At 40.7% G+C, this 23432-nt stretch overlaps 1 protein-coding gene across 1 annotated transcript; it reads right to left on the bottom strand.

Annotated features, from left to right (window-relative positions):
• Window positions 1-20549: 20549 nt before the first annotated feature.
• LOC149162046 (protein DELAY OF GERMINATION 1-like) lies at window positions 20550-21248 on the bottom strand. Its single transcript, XM_089435081.1, has one exon. The coding sequence runs from the start codon at window positions 21246-21248 to the stop codon at window positions 20550-20552; it is 699 nt and encodes a 232-aa protein (XP_089291207.1).
• Between the last annotated feature and the right edge of the window lie 2184 nt (window positions 21249-23432).

Below are 23432 nucleotides of genomic sequence, written 5' to 3' on the forward strand. Positions count from 1 at the left end.
TCCCATGATCCATGAAAGCGACCATCAAATTCAAGATATAGGAGTAGGCCTGTTGAAAGATCCCACATTGATGGGGACTTTCTCGCTACCAAATCATACGTACATAGGAAATGTACCATTGGTGGCTACCTGCAACATGATATCTTCCACGAAGGTCGCAAAAGACAAAGTCATCATGGATCGGGCAATGGTTTTACACCCAAGCCCAATCGAAATATTGTAGCAATCAATATTTCAGGCATGGGAGGCGAGCCCAAATCAACGCTCGTCAAGCATGTGGGTAGATAGGTCAGGAGAATGTGGTACCCCTTTGGATCCTTGGTCATGAGTGCATGCAAGTGACGAAGAATTCCTGCAGTCAATGATGATTGAGGGGGCACCATGGGATGATAACCACCATCGTTCCCTTCCTAAGGAAGATACTCAAGGCGACCTGTATCACCCTTCAATATTTGAATTCCTAACTAATACTGTAAATACGGTGGACTCCGAGAGAAACCTATCCAATATAGAAGAAACTATAGCCATAGATATCTCGACAAAAGCAGACATTGTAGAGAATATTTATGTCGGCAAAGGTTGTTCCCCTTCAGAACAAGAAATATATAAATCTCTTTTCCACGAATTTAGAGATGTCTTTGCTTGGTCATATGATGAAATGCCAGGCATCGACTCGAGTATCGTTGAACATGAAATTAAGATGTATCCTGATGTCAAACCAGTGAGACAACGGCTTCGGCAGGTGCACCCCAAGAAAGTCGCTGCCATTAAGGCGGAAGTTGAAAAGTTCCTCCATGCCAGTTTCATCTACCCAGTTCCTCTAACCGATTGGGTATCGAATATTGTCCCTGTTATGAAGAAACAAGGAACAATACGAGTGTGCGTCGATTATAGGGATGTAAATCAAGCTTGTCCAAAGGACAACTACCCTACACCCTTCATCGACCAGATAATTGATGAATGCGCCGGATGTGAAATCTTTTCGTTTATGGACGGATTTTCCGGGTATAATCAAATTAATATCCGCCCACAGGACCAGTCAAAGACTGCATTTATTTGTCCGTGGGGCACATTCGCTTATTGAAAATTACCCTTTGGTTTAAGGAACGCAGGGGCGACGTTTCAAAGAGCAATGAATTATGCTTTCCATGACATCAAGAACATCGTTCAACCTTATCTCGACGATCTTCCGGCTCATTCGCAAAAGCGGACTGATCATCCGCATCATTTAAGAACAATATTTCTACGTTGCCGACACTACAAAATAAGACTCAATCCACACAAATGTGGGTTTTGCGTTGGTTCTGGTCGTCTAGTTGGCTTTATAGTCTCCAAGGATGGGATTCGTCTCGACCCTTGCAAGGTGCAGGCAATCATTAATTTGCCTCCACCTTCGAACTTGCTTTAGATTCAGAAACTCCAAGGGAAAGCAAACTTTCTGAGGAGGTTCATTCCAAATTACGCCGAACTTGCTAAAGGTTATACCCGTCTCCTGAAAAAGGATGTACCGTTCGTCTGGGACCAGGTTGCACAAGCTTCCTTTGATGCTTTGAAAGAAGCGCTAGTCAAAGCATCATTAATGTACGCCCCAGACTATCTAAGGGATTTTAACCTGTATCTGGCTGCAGCAGATACGACCATTGCGATGGTTTTAGTTCAAGAAGTCGACGGAATTGAACACCCTATATATTATTTAAGTAAAAACTTAAATGATACAGAAAGTAGATATTCTCATGTTGAAAAGCTGGCATTAGCAGCTGTTCAAGCGATTCAAAGATTTCGACATTATGTCCTCTTTAGGAAGACCACTATATTGTCAGATTGCAACCCCATGAATTATATACTGTCGCGACAGTTGCTTGGGGGCAAATATTCAAAGTGGATAACTATCCTTCAAGAGTTTGATCTGGAATTTGTGAAATCCAAATCAAAGAAAGCTTTAGTTTTTGCAGAATTATTATGCGATCTCCCGTCATCGTACAACGATGAAACGTCCAAAGAATCGATCGTGGACAAAAGTTTGTTTCTGATATCAGCAAGTGATGAGTGGTATGGAGATATAATAGTTTATCTCCAAACCCAAAAGTTTCGGCCGGACACCTCTCACTCAGAACAAAAACACATTCGATACCAAGCAAAAGACTACATGATCGTCGGTGATACGCTTTACCGTCGTGGTGTCAATACGGTCCTGAGAAGGTGTCTAACCCATGAGGAAGCCGAAAAAGCCCTGAACGAATGTCATTCAGGCACCTGTGGGGGCATCAATCTGGATATGCTACAGCACAAAGAATCTTACGAGCAGGATACTTCTGTCCAACCATGTTCAAAGATTGCATAACCGCAGTTAGAAGTTGCCATGCATGTCAGATTTTTGATAGCAAAACCAGAAGACCCCCCGCTCCACTACAGCCAATAATAGCTGTGGGGCCTTTCGCCAAGTGGGGCATCGATTTCATGCAATGTAACCCCACCTCGACCGGGGGGCATGGGTATATTATAGTCGCAGTTGACTATTTTACCAAATGGGCCGAGGCGATGCCTACATTGGATAACACTGGTGAAACAGCAGCCCTATTCTTTTTTAATCATGTGGTCGCTAGATTCGGCGTGCCACAGGCCATAGTAACAGATCATGGATTGCATTTCCGCAATCACATGATGGTAGAATTAACTGCCAAACTAGGATTGTCTCACGACAGCTCTACTCCGTACTATCCGCAAGCTAACGGACAAGTTGAAGCGATCAACAAAGTCCTGAAGTGCATGATGCAAAGGATGGTGGGAGTTCACAAAAGAAGATGGCATTTGATCCTGTACTCGGCTTTGTGGGCCTACCGAACATCGGTAAGGAATGCCACTGGGTTCACACCGTTTCAACTGGTGTATGGCCTGGAAGCAATCCTACCAATCCAGTGTGAAATTTCGTCCCTTAAACTCGCAATTGATCTCCTCCCCGGAACCTCAGAAGAAGAAGCTCGTTTCTTGGAGTTAATCCAGTTGGATGAAACCTGTCGTGATGCCGCCTTGGCCAACGAAGCCCATAAGAAACGAGTCAAAGCGCAGTTCGACAAAAATGTCAAACCCCGTGTCTTCTCGGAAGGTGATTTGGTCTTGCTTTATGACCAAGAATCCGATAAATTGGGAGCTGGGAAATTCAAGTCCTTATGGATGGGCCCTTATATTGTTAAAAGTGTGTTAGCAAAAGGTGCCTACGAGTTGGTAGATTATGACGGAATTCCACTGGCGCAACCCCGCAACGGGTTGTACCTTAAGCGTTACTATGCCTAATAGTAACCTGTATGCTTTTGTTACATTTTTGTTTTCGCTAAAGCGTTTGTTCTGGTTTAAGTAATCCGCTTTTTACATTTATTGCAGATGTCAAATCCATTGGAACCGTGGGTTGGATATGCTGACGGAGCGAGTCGTAGTACGAGGAACCTATCCTCAGCAGCATGGGCCATTTTTAACCCAAGCGGCGAGTTAATGAGTTTCAGGGGGTCTGTATTGGTCAATCAACAAATAATATCGCTGAGTATAGCGCGTTGATAGAGCTCCTCTCTGATGCCATCACCCATGGCATACGCCGGCTAGTCGTCAGGCTAGACTCACAGCTCGTGGTACTACAGCTCAATGGTACCTACTCTGTCCGAAATCCAGCTATTTATCGCAAGTTCCTAAGAGTTAAAATCTTGGAAAGACAGTTTGATTTTATCCAATATCAACACATTTCCATAAACTTAAACACATTAACCGACTCATTAGCAAATTATGTGTTAGATAGACATTTGCAAATTTGATAAAAAGAGAAGCATCATCGATGTTTCATACATGGATCACATAAAAACTGGGATAAACCCCGAAAATCAAAAATATATATAACTGTTTACGATTTACATATAATGTTCTGTAACCAAGAGAAAATCGGTCATATGACCCCAAAACTCAAAAATGGCTGGGGGGCACCCTAGCCTAGTGATGCTCATGATAACATGCCACGGCCTGTGCGATCATGCGCAGAAGACGAGACCATCGTCTAGGAACACCAGCAGTATGTCGCTGCAATCACAGGGGCAACTCGTCAATCCGTACATCCGGAATCCCGAAGGTAAGACCCTCGACCTGTTCCTGCACAGCTGCAAGAGTCTCGGCCAAGTCAAGGTCACGGAGAATAGCTCTCCCTGGAGCCTCCCCTGCTGGGGCAGCAGCCGGAACTCTCGGACGAACTGCTGGACGGACGGGGCCCACATCTGCATGCACACATGAGTTTGATTAGAGTCTTGATAGAATAAAGCACAAGGACATTATAAATATAAAAACAGTAAACAGTGATGAGGTCAAAATATTTACCAAGATCACCCCACTGCTCGCCATCCGGTAGTACCAAATCCGGATCACCTCGGTAGTCCATGCCAATATATGGATACTCGGAAAAAGCCATATCCTGCCGCTCGAACCACCTAAAGAAGGCATCAGTAAAAGTAATCTTAGATTGACCTGCATGTCTAGCCATGTGGTCAACCCACCTCTGCATGCGTGGCTCAGTGGGAGATGGCAAGTCAAGGATAATGTACTGAGGTTGCATCAGGGGTATCTTCTCCAAAGCGAAGGCAGTCAAAACTGAACCAAAGCCAAAATTCTTCAGTCTCTTGTCCTTTACTTTGGTCAACTGGTTTTTCATCTGAACCAGTACTGCATCACACCAGTTAAAAACTTTCGGCTCAAGACATTCCAGGGCGTGCTGCACATATGACCTGTTGGCAACATGAGGGGATGCACTACCGACCATCCTACAAATCGTGTACAGAATAGACCTGAGAGACCTGTCAGTAATATCACAGATAGAAATCTTGCCGTCTCTGCTCGGCTGAGATCCCTCCCTGCAATACTGACGGATATAATCTTTCACGGAATCACTCCCTCGGGCCGAACCGGACAAGGAAATGGGGGCACCCCGCCTTGACAAACCAGTCAAGAAGTAAATGTCCACTATGGTCAAAGGGATGGACTTGCCCCTAATCTGGAACACTTGGTTAACATGATCCCAAGCATCAAGCAGGTAGTGCAGTAAACGTATCTGTGCCCTCATGCTAGATATGCGGAAGAATTTTAGCAAGCCACAGTTCCGCAACGTGCTCATGGTAACAGGATCATGGAGGGCAATCATGTCCTCCTCTTCATGCTCTCGTTCTCGCCACGTAAGAGTCATTCTGCTCCAATAAACTCTGCAAAACAAACAAGAGGAGGAGTAAGATCCCTGACTCAGTGAAGAAAATGGCAAAAATCTCATGAAAAATTGTGCAACCAAGATGTTTTCTGCGCCCAACGCAGGTGGGGAAGGGTCTCACCTGCGTTGGGGGACAAACTGCCTTTGGAAATGAGGACCCCCAACGCAGGTTTCGATATAGGGCACCTGCGCTGATGGCAGAGCGCCCTAGAGAAACCCCAGGGGCTCATGGGGGCAGGAAAACAAGCATGAAACTGAGAAATAAGACCATGAAAAGATAGAGCTAGGGTTTAGCTCCTACCTAGTGGAAACGGCGCTGAAAATCATCCACAGAATCTCCCGAAATCAGCTGGTGAAAAATCAAGAGGAAGAGGCACCTCCAAAGCTCCAACAAACCAAATGCACATGAAATGGTAAAATGAGAGGTAAAAACATCTTTTAAATTGCTTTTTACATAGTTCAAAGTATAATATTAGTATTTTTACTTCATGTTATCCGTTTCTAACAAGTTTGTTGCAGCAAATTGATGAAAACAGTACTATCTCTGAAAAAGAAAAACTAGTCATGGTAAAATATGGATTTGACCTTATCAAACGAGCAGTTTTGGCAAAGTTCATGCTCGTTAAAAAATAAACGCAAGATCCGAGCAGTTTTAATGCGGAAATTCATGCTCGTTAAAAAATAAACATAAGCTTGTGAGCAGGCTTCCCCCAGTGTTCAAGCTCATTCAGAAAAAATGAACCGGTAAATAACCATTTGAGACCGTAAATTCATCAGCCATAAAAGCCTTGGTCGTGTTTGTGCACCGTCACCTCCACTTTTCATTTGGCCGATCATTCACATCCACTTGATTGTTTACCTATTTTGAGGAACAGCTGCGAAGAGTGATCCCACTTAGCCATCCTTGTAATACTGCCGTGATTGGAAAATTCCAACCTGTACCTGGAATCTGCTGCTATCCCTGTTTATCACTCGTTCCTCAAAATACGAGTCTTCTTTGAGCTCTTTTCACTGACTCGTAAAAAATGAAAAGTTTGCCGAGTTTGGCCTTCCAGCTCGTTAAAAGGACCGGAAGAGCTATCCCTCCTCTAGATTTTAATCTTTTTGGACCTGAGGGATTATTGCACAAAAAGATCGAGCGCTTGTCTAGTTCGGCTCGATAAAGATATCGAACATTCATCCCTTCTGTATTGTTTTATACTTTTTCGGACTTAAGGGATTAGATGACGAAAAAGGACCCCTGGAGTCTACTTTATGTACACTTTTCAGACTCTCTAAAAATGAAAAGGACCGAGTTGTCTTTGTCGCTGGGCTCGTTAAAAATATTAGATAGCGACAAACTTGTCTTTAGACAAGAACGAGTTTCCCTATCGCTAGGCTCGTTAAAACATAGCGATGGGCTTGCCCGAAGGGCAGGTTATAGATCAAGCATATGTTATCCTCCTCAAGCTTGACAAAAATAAAGAGGTACTGGTCAGAAATGACTGGGGAAAAATTGGGAAGAACCTCAAAGCTTAATGGTAGCAAGTCGCTCTTGAACATGACACTTTTGCCTCCGTAAATATCGGGTTGGGTTATTATCATTCACCGGTCCCTTCACCATGGTCTCGCCATACCATCCATACATGGGGTAATGCTACCGATCCATCTCATCAGTGTCGTTATATGTTCAAGAGATGTCATTCAGAAAGTGCCAACCGGGTCCCATCCACTACCGTACATCATCTTTCATCCTTCCATGACTGCCACCCTGAATCATATTTCACAGATCGTTTTCACCAATCATCACTAGCTCCGTTCCGTGTCACTGATGTGGGATTCATTAAGGCCCTCCTTTGACGGATCGCTTCTTGTCGACATCAGCTCATTATCCAAGAAGTTGATCTAGGAACACCCCCTCAGTACTTTGAAGCTTGCATGCCTCAATGGCAAGTTTCTCACTCCCGGCGATAGGAATACATTAATGACCTTCGACTAGGAGACTTTGCGTGGTGTTCGACGTCAGATCCTATATTCACACCACGTGAATTGTGCTGCAGTACCTTGAGGGTCATCATCATTATCGGTGATTCCTCTCGCGCTTGTTAACAGTTTACATTATTGACTGGTAATCAAGCGATGTCTTTCCATGTTCGACTTCAAGAAATTCTCACATGGATCGACTTGTACTAAAGTGAAGATCGGACAAGTTTGAAGACCCCGGATCTAGTTTCATCCATCCGGGCTGCGATATATATTCAGGAGATAAAAACATAGACATGTGCAGCAGATGATTATCCTACTAAAAGGATGATAATTAAAAGCAGAGAATTATCCGTCTCTTATTAGACGATCGTCTGTTTATGTACGGCAAATGTATTTATAAAGCTGATCATGGGAAATGCCCGCATCAGCTAGATCATGAAAAGAAAGTATGAAAAGATAATGTATTGTATTGTATTTTGTTACAGGTCACCTCCCGACGATTTGAATGAACTTCGGATCCTCCTAATAAAGCATTTCACCCGATGAACGACCTCATACTTTAGGGGGCAACTGTTATAGACATTTTTGTGCCTTACAGCATAGAGCATGAAATGTCAATAATCTAAGGGATCCAAAGTCCCTAAACATGTTGTTCTTACCCTTAGAGGAACAAGGTCAGCAAACCACAGCACTACAAATCAGTTCTCCACTGAAAAACACTCAAAAACAGGTCAATTTTGGATCAAAGCAGCTGCTCCAAAGGCTACCTGCGTTGCATAGCAGGTGCAACAAAGGCTACCTGCGTTGCATAGCAGGTACAACAAAGGCTACCTGCGCTGGGCGCACCTTGACATGTGGAGGAATCTTTCTCTCAATGTGCCAGTGCCCAGGAAGCTTCCAGAAAGACACTTGATCATAAGATTCGCCTAATGATGAGTTAAGAGCTTCTAAAACTCCAAGTGGAAGACAGAAACTCCAAGTGAAGAACTGAAGAACAACTGGAGATGAAGAGGACAACAAGTCACACATCAAGCTGGCTTATCTTCACTCCAAAACTCTATATAAGGATCTCATCCCATGGGGTCTGGAAGGCGGAATTCAGTGCAAAGAATCGATGTTGGTTTGCAGTTGAGAGTATTGGGTGATTGCTTAAGGGAGGTGAAGAAGAGATTTCTCTCCGTCGGGAAGGTGATGCTGGATTGGACCTCGCATGGTTGTATCACCGCCTGAACCTTACTTCCATATATTAATAAAGCATTTGAGGTTCTTCTATTCGCATGTGTTTCAATGATGAATTGTCTTACTTGCGTCTTTGATTTATGCTAATCCTTGAATCATTTATGCATGCATGCCTCTTGTAGTTTCCTTTTCTTGTCTTATTTGCAGGATCTCGTGTAGCTGGGCCCGTGAAAAGACTTGGAGCTGGGAGCAAGCGGCAAACAAAGGAGATAGGATCGACCATTTGCGCAAGACATCGATAAGTGGATCTATCCCTTTTATCTCTTGCATGTCATAAAGAAGAAACTTTAGATAGCTTTGCTTTCAGCTGTTGCTAAGGAACTGTCACCCTTAGAGTGGGTTAGGGTCATTCCGAGTTGGATACTTTCCCCCACAACAAGAGAAAAAATAGAAACAAGAGGAAAAGGGTGCCAAAGAGAAAGAGGACACACCCATATTGACACCCCGAGAGAAGAGATTACAAAGCAGGGTGGACAAGGTTGAGTAGGTCCACATTAGCAAAGGCACCTCGACAGCAGCCTCGACCAAGTCAAAAAGTAAAACACCCTCAGCAAAGCAACCTAAAGTGGTGCCACCTGTTCCTACAGGAAAACCGAAACCGGCTTCTACAGGAAGCCCGAAATCAGCTGAAAAAGGGCCTTCTACAGGAAGCCCTGAGAAAAGAAAACCAAGGGAAAAGAAAGCCGATGTTCTTGCAAGGGAGGCAGCAGCTGTGCTGGCCGCCCTCAGTACACCTCCTAAGCCCAAGGAAAAGAGAAAGAGGGAGGCCCCTCTATATTTTAAAGCTAGGAGAAGTGTGAGAATAAAGACGGGCAAGCCACAGCCTCCGTCCAGCAGCCCAATCACTATAGATGATGCCCCTACTTCGCCCAAGGAGAGGTCCCCCTCAAAGATATCAGTCACCTATGAGAGGGGGAGCCCGAAAACAACTACTTGGAAAGAAAGATTAGACCAATTGGCTTCAAAAGCCCGGCTACAGGATGTTGAAGCTGCTCTACAGGAAACCTTAGCCCGGCTTAAGGAAACAGAGAGAATGGAAGGAGAAGCACCCTCATCACCACCGAGGGAGGGCGAAGTAGAGCCACCAAGAGAAGAAGAAAAAGAGCACATTCCGGAGCCTAGCCCTCAGCCAAGTCTGAGCTCATACTATAACTTCTTGGAAGATGGTAAAATTATACCACAAAAATTCACTGTGCCACTGTTCTTTGCATTGGAGGAAGAGAGAGTACGATCACACACGTGGATGAAAATGGCCAAATAAAAAGGTGTGGGGGACATAGGCCCCTTGGAAGAGCAACTTAAGGAGGCCAGAAGGGAATTAGCTATGGCTAAACACGTGGCAAATTGCCAACGGGTGTTCCTACAGGAAGAAAACGAAAAACTTAAGTTGCAGCTACAGGAGCTGAGGAGAGGAACAGGCACATCCTCCGGGGACATCACAGCAGAACAGCAAGGCAAAAAGGAACTGCACATCGGTCTTGGGGAGTCAACCACGCATCTACAGGAAACAGAGCTGCAAGCACAAATTGAGGTGCAAGCTCTCAAACAACAGGTGCAACAGAAAGAGGCACAATTGGCCTGCATGGCTAGTTGGGCCATGGATGCTATACAATGCAGACAGCCGGCCAAATCCTATGGCCTGTACCTGAGAGACCAATGGCTACAATTTCAAATCAACACCTTGGCGCAAAGGGGTATCTCTCAGCTCCAAGACTCGCAGCAGTTCACTGAATTATGCAATACCAGTTCATCTGAGGATAAGGCCAAACTATCGGAGTTCTACCTCCATAATTTGGCCCTTCCTAATGTGGTTTCATGGGATCCCAACACGGTCTTAGGGGATATGCAGTTAATGGCACTTGCCTCATGGTTGAACCATGAAGACAAAAGAGCAGCAGAAGCCAAAGTGGTCATGAACCGAGAGCTGAATGAGCCATTACTAATTAGAGCAGAACCAGGGGATCCAACTGCATTAATATCAGCACACCAACACTTATCCACTGACCCTCAAGCTTCATTGAAATATATGGATCAGCAAGCCCAGGCCATAGCGCATTTTGAGGATATGGAGAGACTGCTAGGGGACAACTGTGTTCACGCTTGCACCCGCCGATGGAATACATTGGCCCACAGTCTAAAAATCAGAGAGTATCATACTCCAACTCGCATGAGGGAAGCTCTAGTACGGGTGCCCCTTTATAAGAAATCTATGCAGAACCTCCAGACCAGCTGGATTGGCCTCAAACTAAGCCCACCTCTGCTGTTAGGATTGATGGAAGGCAGCACAGAGAAAGATGAGCATGAACAGTGGGAAGAGGTGGAAAGAAAGGCTGGGTTCCATGTCAGAAAGGAGGACACTACTGCAGAAGCTTGGGATGTGAGGGTGGCAGTAAAGGCAATGAAGGATGAGGAGCTGGACTAGTTGCTCAAGGATGAGCAATCACTTTAGCTGGGGGGTGATGATGAGCCCCAAATTTGGTAACATTTTGGGCTCATTTGGCCTACTTACCCTTGCTCAACCCTTCATTTTTCATCACTTATGCATCATTTCTAGTATATTTATGTTATTTGTGCGAAGGAGGGCAGTCACTATTCCTAGGTGGCTAACACATGTTTATTTCAGGTTTTTTTGACATTTAATGGAGCAAAACCACGCAGATGAAGGCTGGGAGACACCCAAGATGGGATTGCGGTTTTGTAGGAAGGTTGTCCACAGCATTGAATGGCCTTCCTCGTGATCTCCACCCCAACTCCGAGCTCCAACCACCACCGAGCTAGAAGGCAACCAAACGAATTGAAAGGAAACAGCAGATTACTCTTAGTTTGGGCAACCAAACCCCACTAATTTAGGAGGCCAGCTTGGCCCTTGTAATGTATAAATGATGAGGCTGTAGCCTTCGATGGGGACTTTTGAAACTTCATTGTTTATTCTGGACTACGAGCTGATAGCTCTGTTTTGCTCTTTGTAAGCCATTTTTGGCATGTTATGAGACTTATGACTATTATCTTTTAATGAAAAGCAGGCAGATTCGAGTTCAGTCCTGAGTTCTTAGAGGAGCCATAGCTCTCGGGGTTGGGCCCAACCTGAGAGCAATAGGCCTCCTTTCTTTGTATTGTTACTTTTCTTTCAGCATTATATTTCTTTTCCTTTACATGCACTTGGAAACATAGTTTGCTGAGTTGAACTTCTTGGTGTGGTTAAGTAGGTTAGTTTTATGAACAAAGTTGCTTTCAGTAAGTTAGATTAGAGTAAGGAGATTAGAGTTAATCAGAGCTCCAAAACGGGTTGATTGCACACTCACTTCCACCTTTGTTTAGAGATTGGAATTGCAGCCCGTGCCACCCACCAAAAACACAGCTTTACATGTTCATACAAGCTTTAATGCAATGTTCTCGGTTGTAGCAGCATCCATGCATTCAGATCTTGTGGGATGAATCTTTGTTTTAGTACCATGCAAGAGTTTCCTTACAAAATCACGTTGATGTTCTATGGTTTCATGAAAACAGTTAGAATAGGTTGATGAAATCTCGGTTTTGTGCAAGACACGGATGATTTGTTTCATTTACACTGTGCAGTATTACTCTCTCATGCCCTTACCCTCCTAAGTCGTGCCTAGGCCATCCACTCTTCCCTCAGTTAGACCACTTACCTCCAAAACTCTTCTATCACCCACGTGATTCTACCTTTTCGGCCTTCCATTTCCTCTTACCTCCTCTAGACCCACCAGCTTTACTCACCCCCTCTTCATCTCATCTCTCTGTCCATAAGCCATCACAAGCTCCCCTCCTACCTCCTTGACCATCCATATAGCCTCTTCCACTCATCCATCACCCAAAAATCCTATTGCAGAACATCCTGTAGGAATTAGCAGACTTCCTGTAGAAATCCTGAACATCCTGTAGAACCCCTGCAGACTTCCTGTAGAAGCTTGTAAACACGGTTGCCAAGCATCTGAACTTTATGAACTTCTCTGAAAGGATGCTAGGGATCCCTTAGGCCCTCTCTTAGCCTTTCTGGCCTTCTCCAAGCATTTCCCTCCTTGATCTATCCCTGCACAGTCAAGACCCAGTTAGAAGCACACACATAATAATTCCAACAACTTGGACAAAAATACAAAAACATGTTTTCTTTAGATCAAAGTAGTCTAGACACATGCACCTCACCTTCCTAGAAGTAATGGCACCTCTTCCAGTATTTTTCACTCCCACCTCTGCATCAGTAGGACTAGCTGGTAGAATTAGGGTTTGTTAGGGTTTTCATTTCTTGTTGGCTTTCAGTTCCTTTCTGCAGTAGGTTAATTTCCTTTGAGATAGCTTTCGTTCATCGGTTAAAAAGCTTCTTCTGAGAACTCATAGAAGTTGGCTTGAGCCCTAGCGGACTTGTGCCAGCTGACCAAGTGACAACTGCGACAAGAGCTAGTACTTGTGCATACAGCACCGTCGCTTCCAAGTTTGTTACGAACTACCGGGTTGATAAAATTAGAGAAGGAAGCCCCAGGAGTTGTAGCATTATTGCTACAATACTGGAGCCCACCAGGTGCCACTGAAAGAAAAGCATGAGGTGAGGGTGTTAACGCTCATCCAACAAAGGAGGATGAGAGGGAGAGGATCTCTAGATATTATATACGTAATTACGCTTTGATTTGATTCTATCTCTTATAATATAGTACATGGCATATAGAATACAACATAAGAGCCTGGATAACACCTAAACAGAGCGGAGGAAAGGCAATGCATGGGGAAAACAACCAACGTGGATAGAGCATAGGAGAGCAAAGGTACCAATCTGTATGACCAACCCACTTATCTGTCCATCCGTCCATGAATCAATCCATCCCAGCCAGTGGCATCATCACACCCCGTACAGATAAAGCCTAGAGAGCAGGAGCCGTCACCCTTTCATGACCATAAGGCCAAGGAGCATTCGGCGCATGTATCGAACCGTCTGGAGCATGCCTAGAACTATCTGGGACACGTACAACAGGAGACCAATGATGATCATCCACAGCTAGCAGCTAATCGTATCTCGTGAGCATCTATTAGGGAGGGTGGACCACTGTAATGAGCGAAAATAGAAGACAAATAGAAATGCATAAGGCGAATTGATACCCTCATCCTGGATATCCACCCCCGAACCCGGATCTGCTATTAGTAGCGCGTTACCAATGGAAAGAAGTGCTAGGGAACCAAAACACTGATAAGAAGTGCTAGGGAACCGTATCAAAATTAGGCATATGGCCCCTGGAGCTCGCCACAAGTAGTCGTCCCAACTCGGGTTCGTCAAAGATGAATTACGAGCGACAGCAAACACAACTATAAAAGGTCAAGACCAATCGGGGAGGACAAATCCAGTGGTGAAAGGCCCGAAAGATGTTGACATCCAACCAATCAACGAAGGAAGCGAGCAAGCCAACGAAGGAAGCAAGCAAGGGCCATCCTGTCGAAATCAACAAGCAAAGACAAAATAGATATGGGCATCTCTATATATATAGAGATGCTACAAGGGAAATTATAATAGACAAGGTTCTCCCTTTCGAGAGGGAACGACAGTGGAACATACGGGGGACAGCCAGAGACAGGCAAGAGAAAGAATGGTACATGCGTTTCACGTTGACAGAACATGAACAATTCAAACAATAGCCTTGGCGGATACCACCAATAGCAAGCATACTGGTATCATACATAATACAACCAAGAGATAGAATGATAGTGTCCTACATAATACGACCAATACATGCCCCAAACAAATACTAATACTACGTGGGTGGGACATAGACGGGTCACAACCCTTACAGAACAAAAAAACACGTTAGCGAAGTTATAACTTATCCTTATCCTACGCATCCTACCACATACGAATAACACTATTTGCATACCCAGAGTCATTGTATCTACAGTATTATACGGCCAATACAGTAGTTGTAGAACAAGAGTAAGCAATCCCAGAGTAGGCATAGAAACAGAGCTGGCTCCGCCGGGGGATTGGGGTGGGTGGGTAACTAGTTCCAATGCTTGGTTCCTTTGGCTTTAAGAAAGCACCGCAGAGAATAGGGAGACTTAACAGAGACATATATAATGGAATACATGTACGTAGAGGGACTAATAGTCAGACTGGTCCGGACGTGGGTGCAAATGCCACTGAGACATCAACTAAACAATACCTAGTTACGAGGAGACTGTAAGGGCATGAAGACGGGAGCGGGCTTTGGAAATAGAAAAAAGGTTGAATGAATCCGAATCTCGTAAATCATAGGTGAACCCGATACCGGCTGCTTTACTTTGATAGATCAATAAAGGCTAAATGACATAAATAATGGCTTAACGGCACCGCCCAGCGAGTCTTGAGTATTTGTCTAGTCTTGGCTTAAACGATATAGGGAGAGCGGACACGTACTCTTGAAGCATCTCACTACGAGAGCAATAGCCCTACCAACTACTATTGACCCATCTTACGTAGTTTGCCGAATGCAATGATGAACATAAACAGTAGCGCTGACAACCTTGACCGATCCATGCGCACCCATCTAACTGTAGATAGTGAGTTCTTCGTTCCCAAACCAAAGTGAATAAAATAGAGTAATAAAGGTCCGGAGGGCTTGCGCTTCTGAGGGCAAGGATGCGCTGCCAATAAATAAGAGAAGTAAGGGCCCTCCGAACCTTTATTACTCTATTTTATTCACTTTGGTTCGGGTCTAAAGAAAGACAACCATCACTCCATTAGCATGCCTTGTCCATGTGATATTATAGGTCATACAGGTAGCATGCATTGGGCGTAAGGGTAAGGTCAAGGGGTTCATAGCATGCCTCCTTCGTCCTTCTTGGCTGAAGTAATAGGTTCTAAGTCAGGTTGGGTTATCTAGGTGGGTGGGTAGCAGGTAGGTCTCAGCAGTTCTAATTGAATAATCGTATCGGCAAGGCTCCTCGGCGGGAACATGGTACAAACAAGAAGGTAATAGGTGGTACCCATAAGAAGAAATAAGGTACGGTATGAGGTGAAAGTCTAAATAGAAGAGCTCGTGCTGTACCCCCAACTCCTGGCTGAATCAATGGGTGGATATGGGCAGGCAGCACACTTGATAAAGAAAGGTGGGATTAAGGAAGTAGTAAGTCAAGGTTCGGAAGACAGGGGCGTAGCGGTGGTCATAGTGGTACAAGCATATTTCAGCAAGTGTGATGATTCCAGGTCTGCCTGTGAATTCTGTCAGGAAGGCGGTCAAACCAACAGCTCTATGTGAAGTGCTTCCATCCCATGACCAGGAGAAAACATCCAAAAGATATAGTAGAACACGAGGTAGTTAGTAAGCGTACCTGTATGATACACTCCACTATATAATAGTTTACCAATGAGTTATCTAGATCAGTTTCATCTGGATTACGACACACTATACCACCCTAGATTCATGGTTCTACTAAGAGATTTTATATCGTGTCCATGATAAAGCAATAAGCTTAATTATTCTATGGAGATGTTATGATTACAGTATGTCGTAAGTTGGTGTGTAATGCTTATGATTACACTTGTTTCCATTCTACTAGCGATTCCGCTATCTTTATATGTCATCAATGCCAATCTTGTTACACGTATCCTTAGCTATCTCTCTGCTCTATGCGGCAGTCATCTATTACAATAGCGCACCTTTCACTCATCTAAGCTGCTAGGCTAGGACTATTCACTGGGTTGATTCACGCGACTACAGTAACACAATCAATGCAAGTCTTGCTATTTATTGCTGCAGCTCTTATTCTTCTGCCATGATCATCTATGGTATCTGGATTGGCCGAGAACATGCTTATCTCGTATCTGCAATCCCAGTTCACTCTGATGGGTGCAACTTATCTACTAGAAAGTGTCGATCTCGTATATATGTATCTAGCAATCTCACTAGAAATCTTAGGTGTATATATTCTAGCTGCATTGTATCCAGACTCTTCATCTCGCTTACGAACGTCAGGCTCTGGCTCTTGATCTTCGTCTGCTTCAACGTGTGTTGGATCAACAGAATCCACTTATGCTTCATCAACGGCTTAACCAATTACTGAATCAACCGAATCTACTAACTAACATATCGTTCAGGACTACTGCTGGATAGACTTAAACAATTGGATCAACGGGAGAAGGTGATGCCTAAGAAGGGCCTACTAAACCGTACTAAACCGTAGTAAGGATGGCCTACTAAACCATACGTTGGGTGGTTAAGGTGGTTAGTTCCCCATGTGTTGGGACTTACTATCATCATGTATCGGTGGTGGCTAACTATCATTTGGTATTGGTTTTCTATCATCATTCGGCCTATCAAGTGGCTATTCATCCATGGGCTCCGAGGAACTCTAATTCTCCTAATAGTTATTCTGCTAATAAGAGGGATAATTGGATTTCGGCATGCATGGATGAAATCTGAAGGAGAATTGAATGAAAGAATGAATCGCAGCACAGCCTCTTATTAATTAAGACTTGAACGATTATGAATTATTCGCTCTCCGCGTTGCTTTGATATTATAATACTTGAACGATTATGTTGTAGTCGCGACATATAAGTGGAATGCTATATATAAGTGACTGGAATCGGCAGCAACTTCTTATTTACCACAATCATTATATTAAGTAAAAGGCGCGATATGTTAGTGGAATTAAGAACTTCAAATTCTGGATCGAAAAAAAGAAGGTCCGGAGGGTCTTGCGCTTCCGAGTGCAAGGATAAGCCGACCGGCCTACATTACCTGTCTTGTCTGCCGCTCGCTACGCATTTATTTGCCTCCTATCCCTTTCATTACGAGAACCAGTAGCTCCGCTACCAGGTTGTTTCCAATTCATGTTCCCATTCATGTTGTCCCCGTTAAGGTTGCATGCCTTACTATAGCAATTCTCATCATCCGGGTGGGGTCTACGGTGATAAGCTATATTAAGATTCAGATGCTCGGTAAGATTCATATGCTCGTGATTCATATTCGGACCCAATTAAGAATAGCTCGAGATTATGATTTTAGAGAACGAGCTGAAGTACCATATCAGAACAGAGGCTACTGAGTGTGGGTGACCAATTATTCCCCTCCTACTTATAGAAAGGCATTTATGATATTATTATTCTACTTAAAAAAACACCATTTACAAAAAAAAACAAAATATCATCTCAATCAACGCTGATATAAACTGGTAATTAGCCATAATACAGTAACTTTAGCTTTACATTTTCAGCTCCGTCTTTCAAGGAAACTTTCTTTTGTTTAGGAAATCAAGGTGGTTTCTTTTACTCAATCTCTTCTTCTTTCTAAATATCTTATTGCAACGTTATTTGCAGAGAAGATTAAGAGATTAACTTGGTTGCAACCTCTAAGATCGATCCAACATGAATCTTTATGAGCATGTTAAGAAATTAACTCAGCTACAACCGATACAATATGAATCATTAGGAGCATTTTATCAGGCAAGACATGATTTGGAAGTTCAATGGCATATGGCTTTCATGAAAAATATGTGGGGGCATATGGCCTCCACGAAAAAGATCCACGCATGAATACAAGTGATTTGCACTACTCTGATGAATAAAGTGGCTCTTAGCCTAAGTGGATAGAGGCATTTTAACTTTAAAGTTTCAACCTCAATTACTAACATTGTTTATGACACATTCATTCCATTGCCTTTAGAAAATTGTTAATTTTTTATGAAAAATGTTTATTGTTTTATGACACATATATTCATGTTATTGGTTTTAGAAAATAAGGACTATGTTTTTCCACTATGTCTTAATTTGGGGATTGATTTTACAAAGTTTGATTTCCAATAAACTATTTAATTTTAATTATTTATATTATGGTATATGTATTTGATTGTGAAAAGTTTGGTTGAGGTTCGACGTTCTTTGAGATAGTTTAATTTTCTCAAATTCTCTTCATGAGATTTAAACCAATAACTTAGTGGGGAATAAAACCCCAACAAACCAATTGGTCTACACTTCATGGGTATATTTCATTGAAAATTTATTATCTTGTGGCTTTTTTTTAATAATAACAATGAATCAACTCACATTCACAAATAGCATACTTCATGGGTATATTTCATTGAAAACTTATTATCTTGTGGGTTTTTTTAATAATAACAATGAATCAACTCACATTCACAAATAACATAAAGTGAGATTATTTTGTGGTTTTTCTTGAATAATAGTTATGAATCAACCTACTAAGTCTATGAAGACATGCATACTCTACCCTCTGTGGTTTTGAACTTGTGACCTCTTAGGCGGGAACACATGCTCTAATAATTAGGCCCACTCAAGCTCTCGTTATAAAATGATGATATTAAAAATATTATTACATTTAAATTCAAAGAGAAACAAAATGTAATAAAGAGTTAGTGGCCATAAAAAATTAAACTTAGAAGATTAAATTATCTTTTTATTTTATTAGTGTAAGGAAGGAAATCAAGTAAAATAAAAATAAATTCACATTAAATAAATAAATTAACAAAAAATTGGATGGATAAAGTATTTTCTCTTATATTGTTTTGTATATACCCAAATTAAATTAAATTTTAAAACAATTCTCACACTACCAATTTACCTAAATTGAAACTGTGACTTCACATCAAAGAGTGCCTTAATAAAACATCCTATCACTATTTATCCAAGACCCTATGGCCAAAATTATGGTGATTTATATTTCATTGAAAACTTATTATCTTGTGGGTTTTTTTTAATAATAACAATGAATCAACTCACATTCACAAATAACATAAAGTGAGATTATTTTGTGGTTTTTCTTGAATAATAGTTATGAATCAACCTACTAAGTCTATGAAGGCATGCATACTCTACCCTCTGTGGTTTTGAACTTGTGACCTCTTAGGCGGAAACACATGCTCTAATAATTAGGCCCACTCAAGCTCTCGTTATAAAATGATGATATTAAAAATATTATTACATTTAAATTCAAAGAGAAACAAAATGTAATAAAGAGTTAGTGGCCATAAAAAATTAAACTTAGAAGATTAAATTATCTTTTTAATTTTATTAGTGTAAGGAAGGAAATCAAGTAAAATAAAAATAAATTCACATTAAATAAATAAATTAACAAAAAATTGGATGGATAAAGTATTTTCTCTTATATTGTTTTGTATATACCCAAATTAAATTAAATTTTAAAAAAATTCTCACACTACCAATTTACCTAAATTGAAACTGTGACTTCACATCAAAGAGTACCTTAATAAAACATCCCATCACTATTTATCCAAGACCCTATGGCCAAAATTATGGTGATTTTGGAACACTTTATTTAATACTTCTCAAATACAAAAATAAAACCATATAAAAATCTAAACAATCCTTTATCTTCATAAAATATGATAACTTTAAATCTTAATAAATATTAATTTTTTATTATTATTATCATTATAAGTCATTTTCGTTATTATTATCCTTATAAGTATTTTATGAAAAAATTTACTTTGTTCTATATATCTAATTTGTTATTTAACATCATTAAAAAAATTGAAGAACAAATATCCCTTAAACACCTTTAAAAAATCACCCAAAAAAAATTAGTGTACTTTAATGTTTTAAGAACATCGTTGATAAGAAGGCCAGATTAACAAAATTCCATACCAAGAGCATTCAAGTCATGTGTTACTTGCACTCCAATATCAGATTTAAATTTGAAAAAGTTAAACTTGAATATCAATAAATGTTAATTGGATAAAGATATAAAACCCATGAAATAAAGTGGAACACAATTTGATAAACCATTTATGAGTCTGGTTGGCAGATTGATATTTATTTGTTCGGTAAGAAGTGATTTATATATGTTTAGTCAGAAATCCTTGATGTGCCTGCACAGTGTAAACATTGATCGTGAACTGTAATTTGCTGTCGATAACCTCGATGACAACGATTCATGCAGTGGGCTATGCCTGAAAAAATTCGGGTGATATTCAAAAAGGCAGCCACACCATGGAAATCCCAAAACACAGTGAACCTTATTTATTTTTAATACATATAAAGGTATTCACATATTGCACCCAACACAGAAAGGAGGTACATATTCAAACTCCATCTCTACACAAAACTGCTATGATAAAACTAACACAACATTATTTAATCAAAGCTATCCATTCTAAGTGCAACTAATAACGCTTATTGTGGAGACAGAGATGAAGCTGTGCAGCTGTGATCAAAATCTGAACAGACTGGCATGGAGTGAGAATCTCCAGCATGCGTTTCATAGTATCAAAACGCAGGCTATCAGCTTTAAGAAGCAATTTCTGCAATTTCTGCACTTTACCTTCCAGCACAGACTCCAGGCTACTAGCTCCAAACGCAACCTGGGCCAAACTTAGCAGAGGTCCATCGGCCATGCTGCGCTGCAGAACTGCCATTTTGTCCGACAGCTTATCCTCTTCCTCCAGCGTTTCACACTGCAGCTTGTTTATCTGGTAGAGCTGTTTGGAGGACAGAGCAGCCAAAGTAGAGGAATTTATGCCTCTGAGCAGCTCAGCCAACTCTGACTCTAGTTGTTGCCCTATTTCAGCATAAGCCAACTGAAATATCATGGAGGGTCTCCACCCTCCAATCCAAAGGAAGGCATTTTCCAGAGGGTTATTCCATGTGGGGCAAAACATCGCTAAAACATTACGCTCGGCTGCTTCAGCCCTCATACTGTAATATCTCTCATACTGCCCTAAAACTCTCAGAACCTGGGTCTGAAGATATTCGTCATCCATTCGACTTTCCAGAGCAGATTGGAGATCTCGGGCCTGTATTTTCTGCTCAGCAATCCAGTCAGAGAAGAATTCCTCATACCTCTGGTTATTTGCAGATGTCATATTGCTATCAGATTTGTGTATATCAAACAACTTTTAATGTGATATAATAGTGGTATACTTTGTGTGTATATATATGTCTATATAAACCGACAGAAGCTAACCCTAGGGAATATATCTAGAAAGAAGGTGGCGATCAAAAGGGGAGGTTGTATGAATAAGGTCAATATTCAAATATTGCAAGAAACTTGCTAACCCCAAGAGAAAACGCGGTAGCGATCCGTAGGAGGGGAGTCCGGCATCTGAAAACAATCAAATCTGGGCGCCAACTGTTGAGATCTCAACGCGGGCATTTCGGTATTCAAGGTCAGGGCACCCAAATTCAATCGTTAAAAACAATAATCATCGAAGATTCGCTTTGCCATTTTAAGGCAACAAGCGTTTTTCTCTGCTTTACAACTTCCCTCACCACTTGTGCTCATACACGTTGAGATCACCACCCTGCTCTTTAATATTCTTCTTAGAAATTGTCGATGTCCAAATGAATAACTTCCCTACTCATCTATCTCTTCGACTAATATTAGTAAAAACTCCCTGCAATTCCAGTGTGAATCAATAACTTCACTTTGCTCATCTACGACCACATCCACTTAACTGTTTGGATTAAAATAGAAAAGGGTTCATAATTATAATGTGTAAATTTAACCATGGAGGCTGCGAAGCAGCTTAGTTCGGAGTCTTTTGTAATGTTGACCAGCATTGCCCATTATATAATTTTTAAAATAAATTTCAAATATTCATTTTATTACTAACCAAACAACTCAAACATGAGTTGACCAACCAGAGGAACCCACAAAACATTTGAAAACGAATCTGAGGGAATAAATTTCAAATATCCATTCCATAACCAACCAAACAACTCAAACATGAGCAACAGGAGGAACCCACAAAACATTTGAAAACGAATCTTAGGGAAACTCAATATTAATATTGATATGGATACAAAATCAATTCAATATATATGATAATATATGCAGCAAACAAAAGTTTTCCTAAATTTATATATGATTATTTTTTTTATCATTTATATATATTTAAATAATAATAATAATAAGTGATATAAATTTTTAATCTAAAGAGAACTCAATATTAATATTGATATTAATATTGATATGTATACAAAATCAATTCAATATGTTATCATATACACGCTGTAAAGAAAAAGTTTTCTTAAATTTATATATAATTATCTGTTTGAATCATTTATATATAATTTAAATAATAATAATAAGTGGTATAAGTTTTTAATCTATGGTAAACTCAATATTAATATTAATATGCATACAAAATCAATTCAATATATTATCATATACATGCGGCAAAGAAAAAGTTTTCCTAAATTTATATATGATTATCTTTTTGAATCATTTATAAATAATTTAAATAATAATAAGTGGTATATGTTTTTAATATATTTTTTTGTAGGTACTTTAATTGTTCAAAGTTTGATTTTTGGATATAGTTTTAGGTTAAATATACATATATTTTGATAGGATGTTATTGAAATACAAATTTAAATTGTGTGATATACAATTTGAATGTGATTTAAATCTATTAAGTGAATTTAAAAATGTAATTTAAATAATGAGTAATTATAATATCTCAAAACTTAGAATAATAATGAGCACTCTAAAAAACTAACATCATTCTTAAAAACATCATAATAAATATATATAAAAAGAGGGATTCTATTCAATAAAGGAGACTATATTGTTACTTAGTACATTTTCTAGCTTCTACATTTCCATTTTTTGTAATGACAATTTTCTATTAATGAAAAGACATATGTTTTTGCAAGCTTCCTCAATTGATTTTGCTTGAGGTTCTTGAGCACCTTTGGGAGGAACTCGCTGAGAGGCATTCTAGAACCTTTATTATACTTTGTACCTTATTTCCAAATGTTTCTTTAAGCTATTATAATTTGTATTTGTTCCACAGTGATATTGGCATAGTTTTGTATTCTTGTAGATGTTTGTAGATAGCATTTCTTATTTGCTAAGTGTTAATATTAGTTTCTATATGTTATTATTACATATCTGATTTCACCTTTCCTTTACTGATTTGATGCATTTATATCATCTATGGGGTTTCCTATATTATTCCTATAAAATAAACCCGAGAACGTAATTTTTGCTTGATTCTTCAAGATTTCATGTTGCTTATTTGCAAAACATCTAAATTAGTCAA

This window comes from Pinus tabuliformis, chromosome 5_2 (assembly GCF_031772625.1).
Source record: "Pinus tabuliformis cultivar Carrire ecotype Pingquan chromosome 5_2, CPIR1, whole genome shotgun sequence".
In the NCBI taxonomy this organism is placed as follows: domain Eukaryota; kingdom Viridiplantae; phylum Streptophyta; class Pinopsida; order Pinales; family Pinaceae; genus Pinus; species Pinus tabuliformis.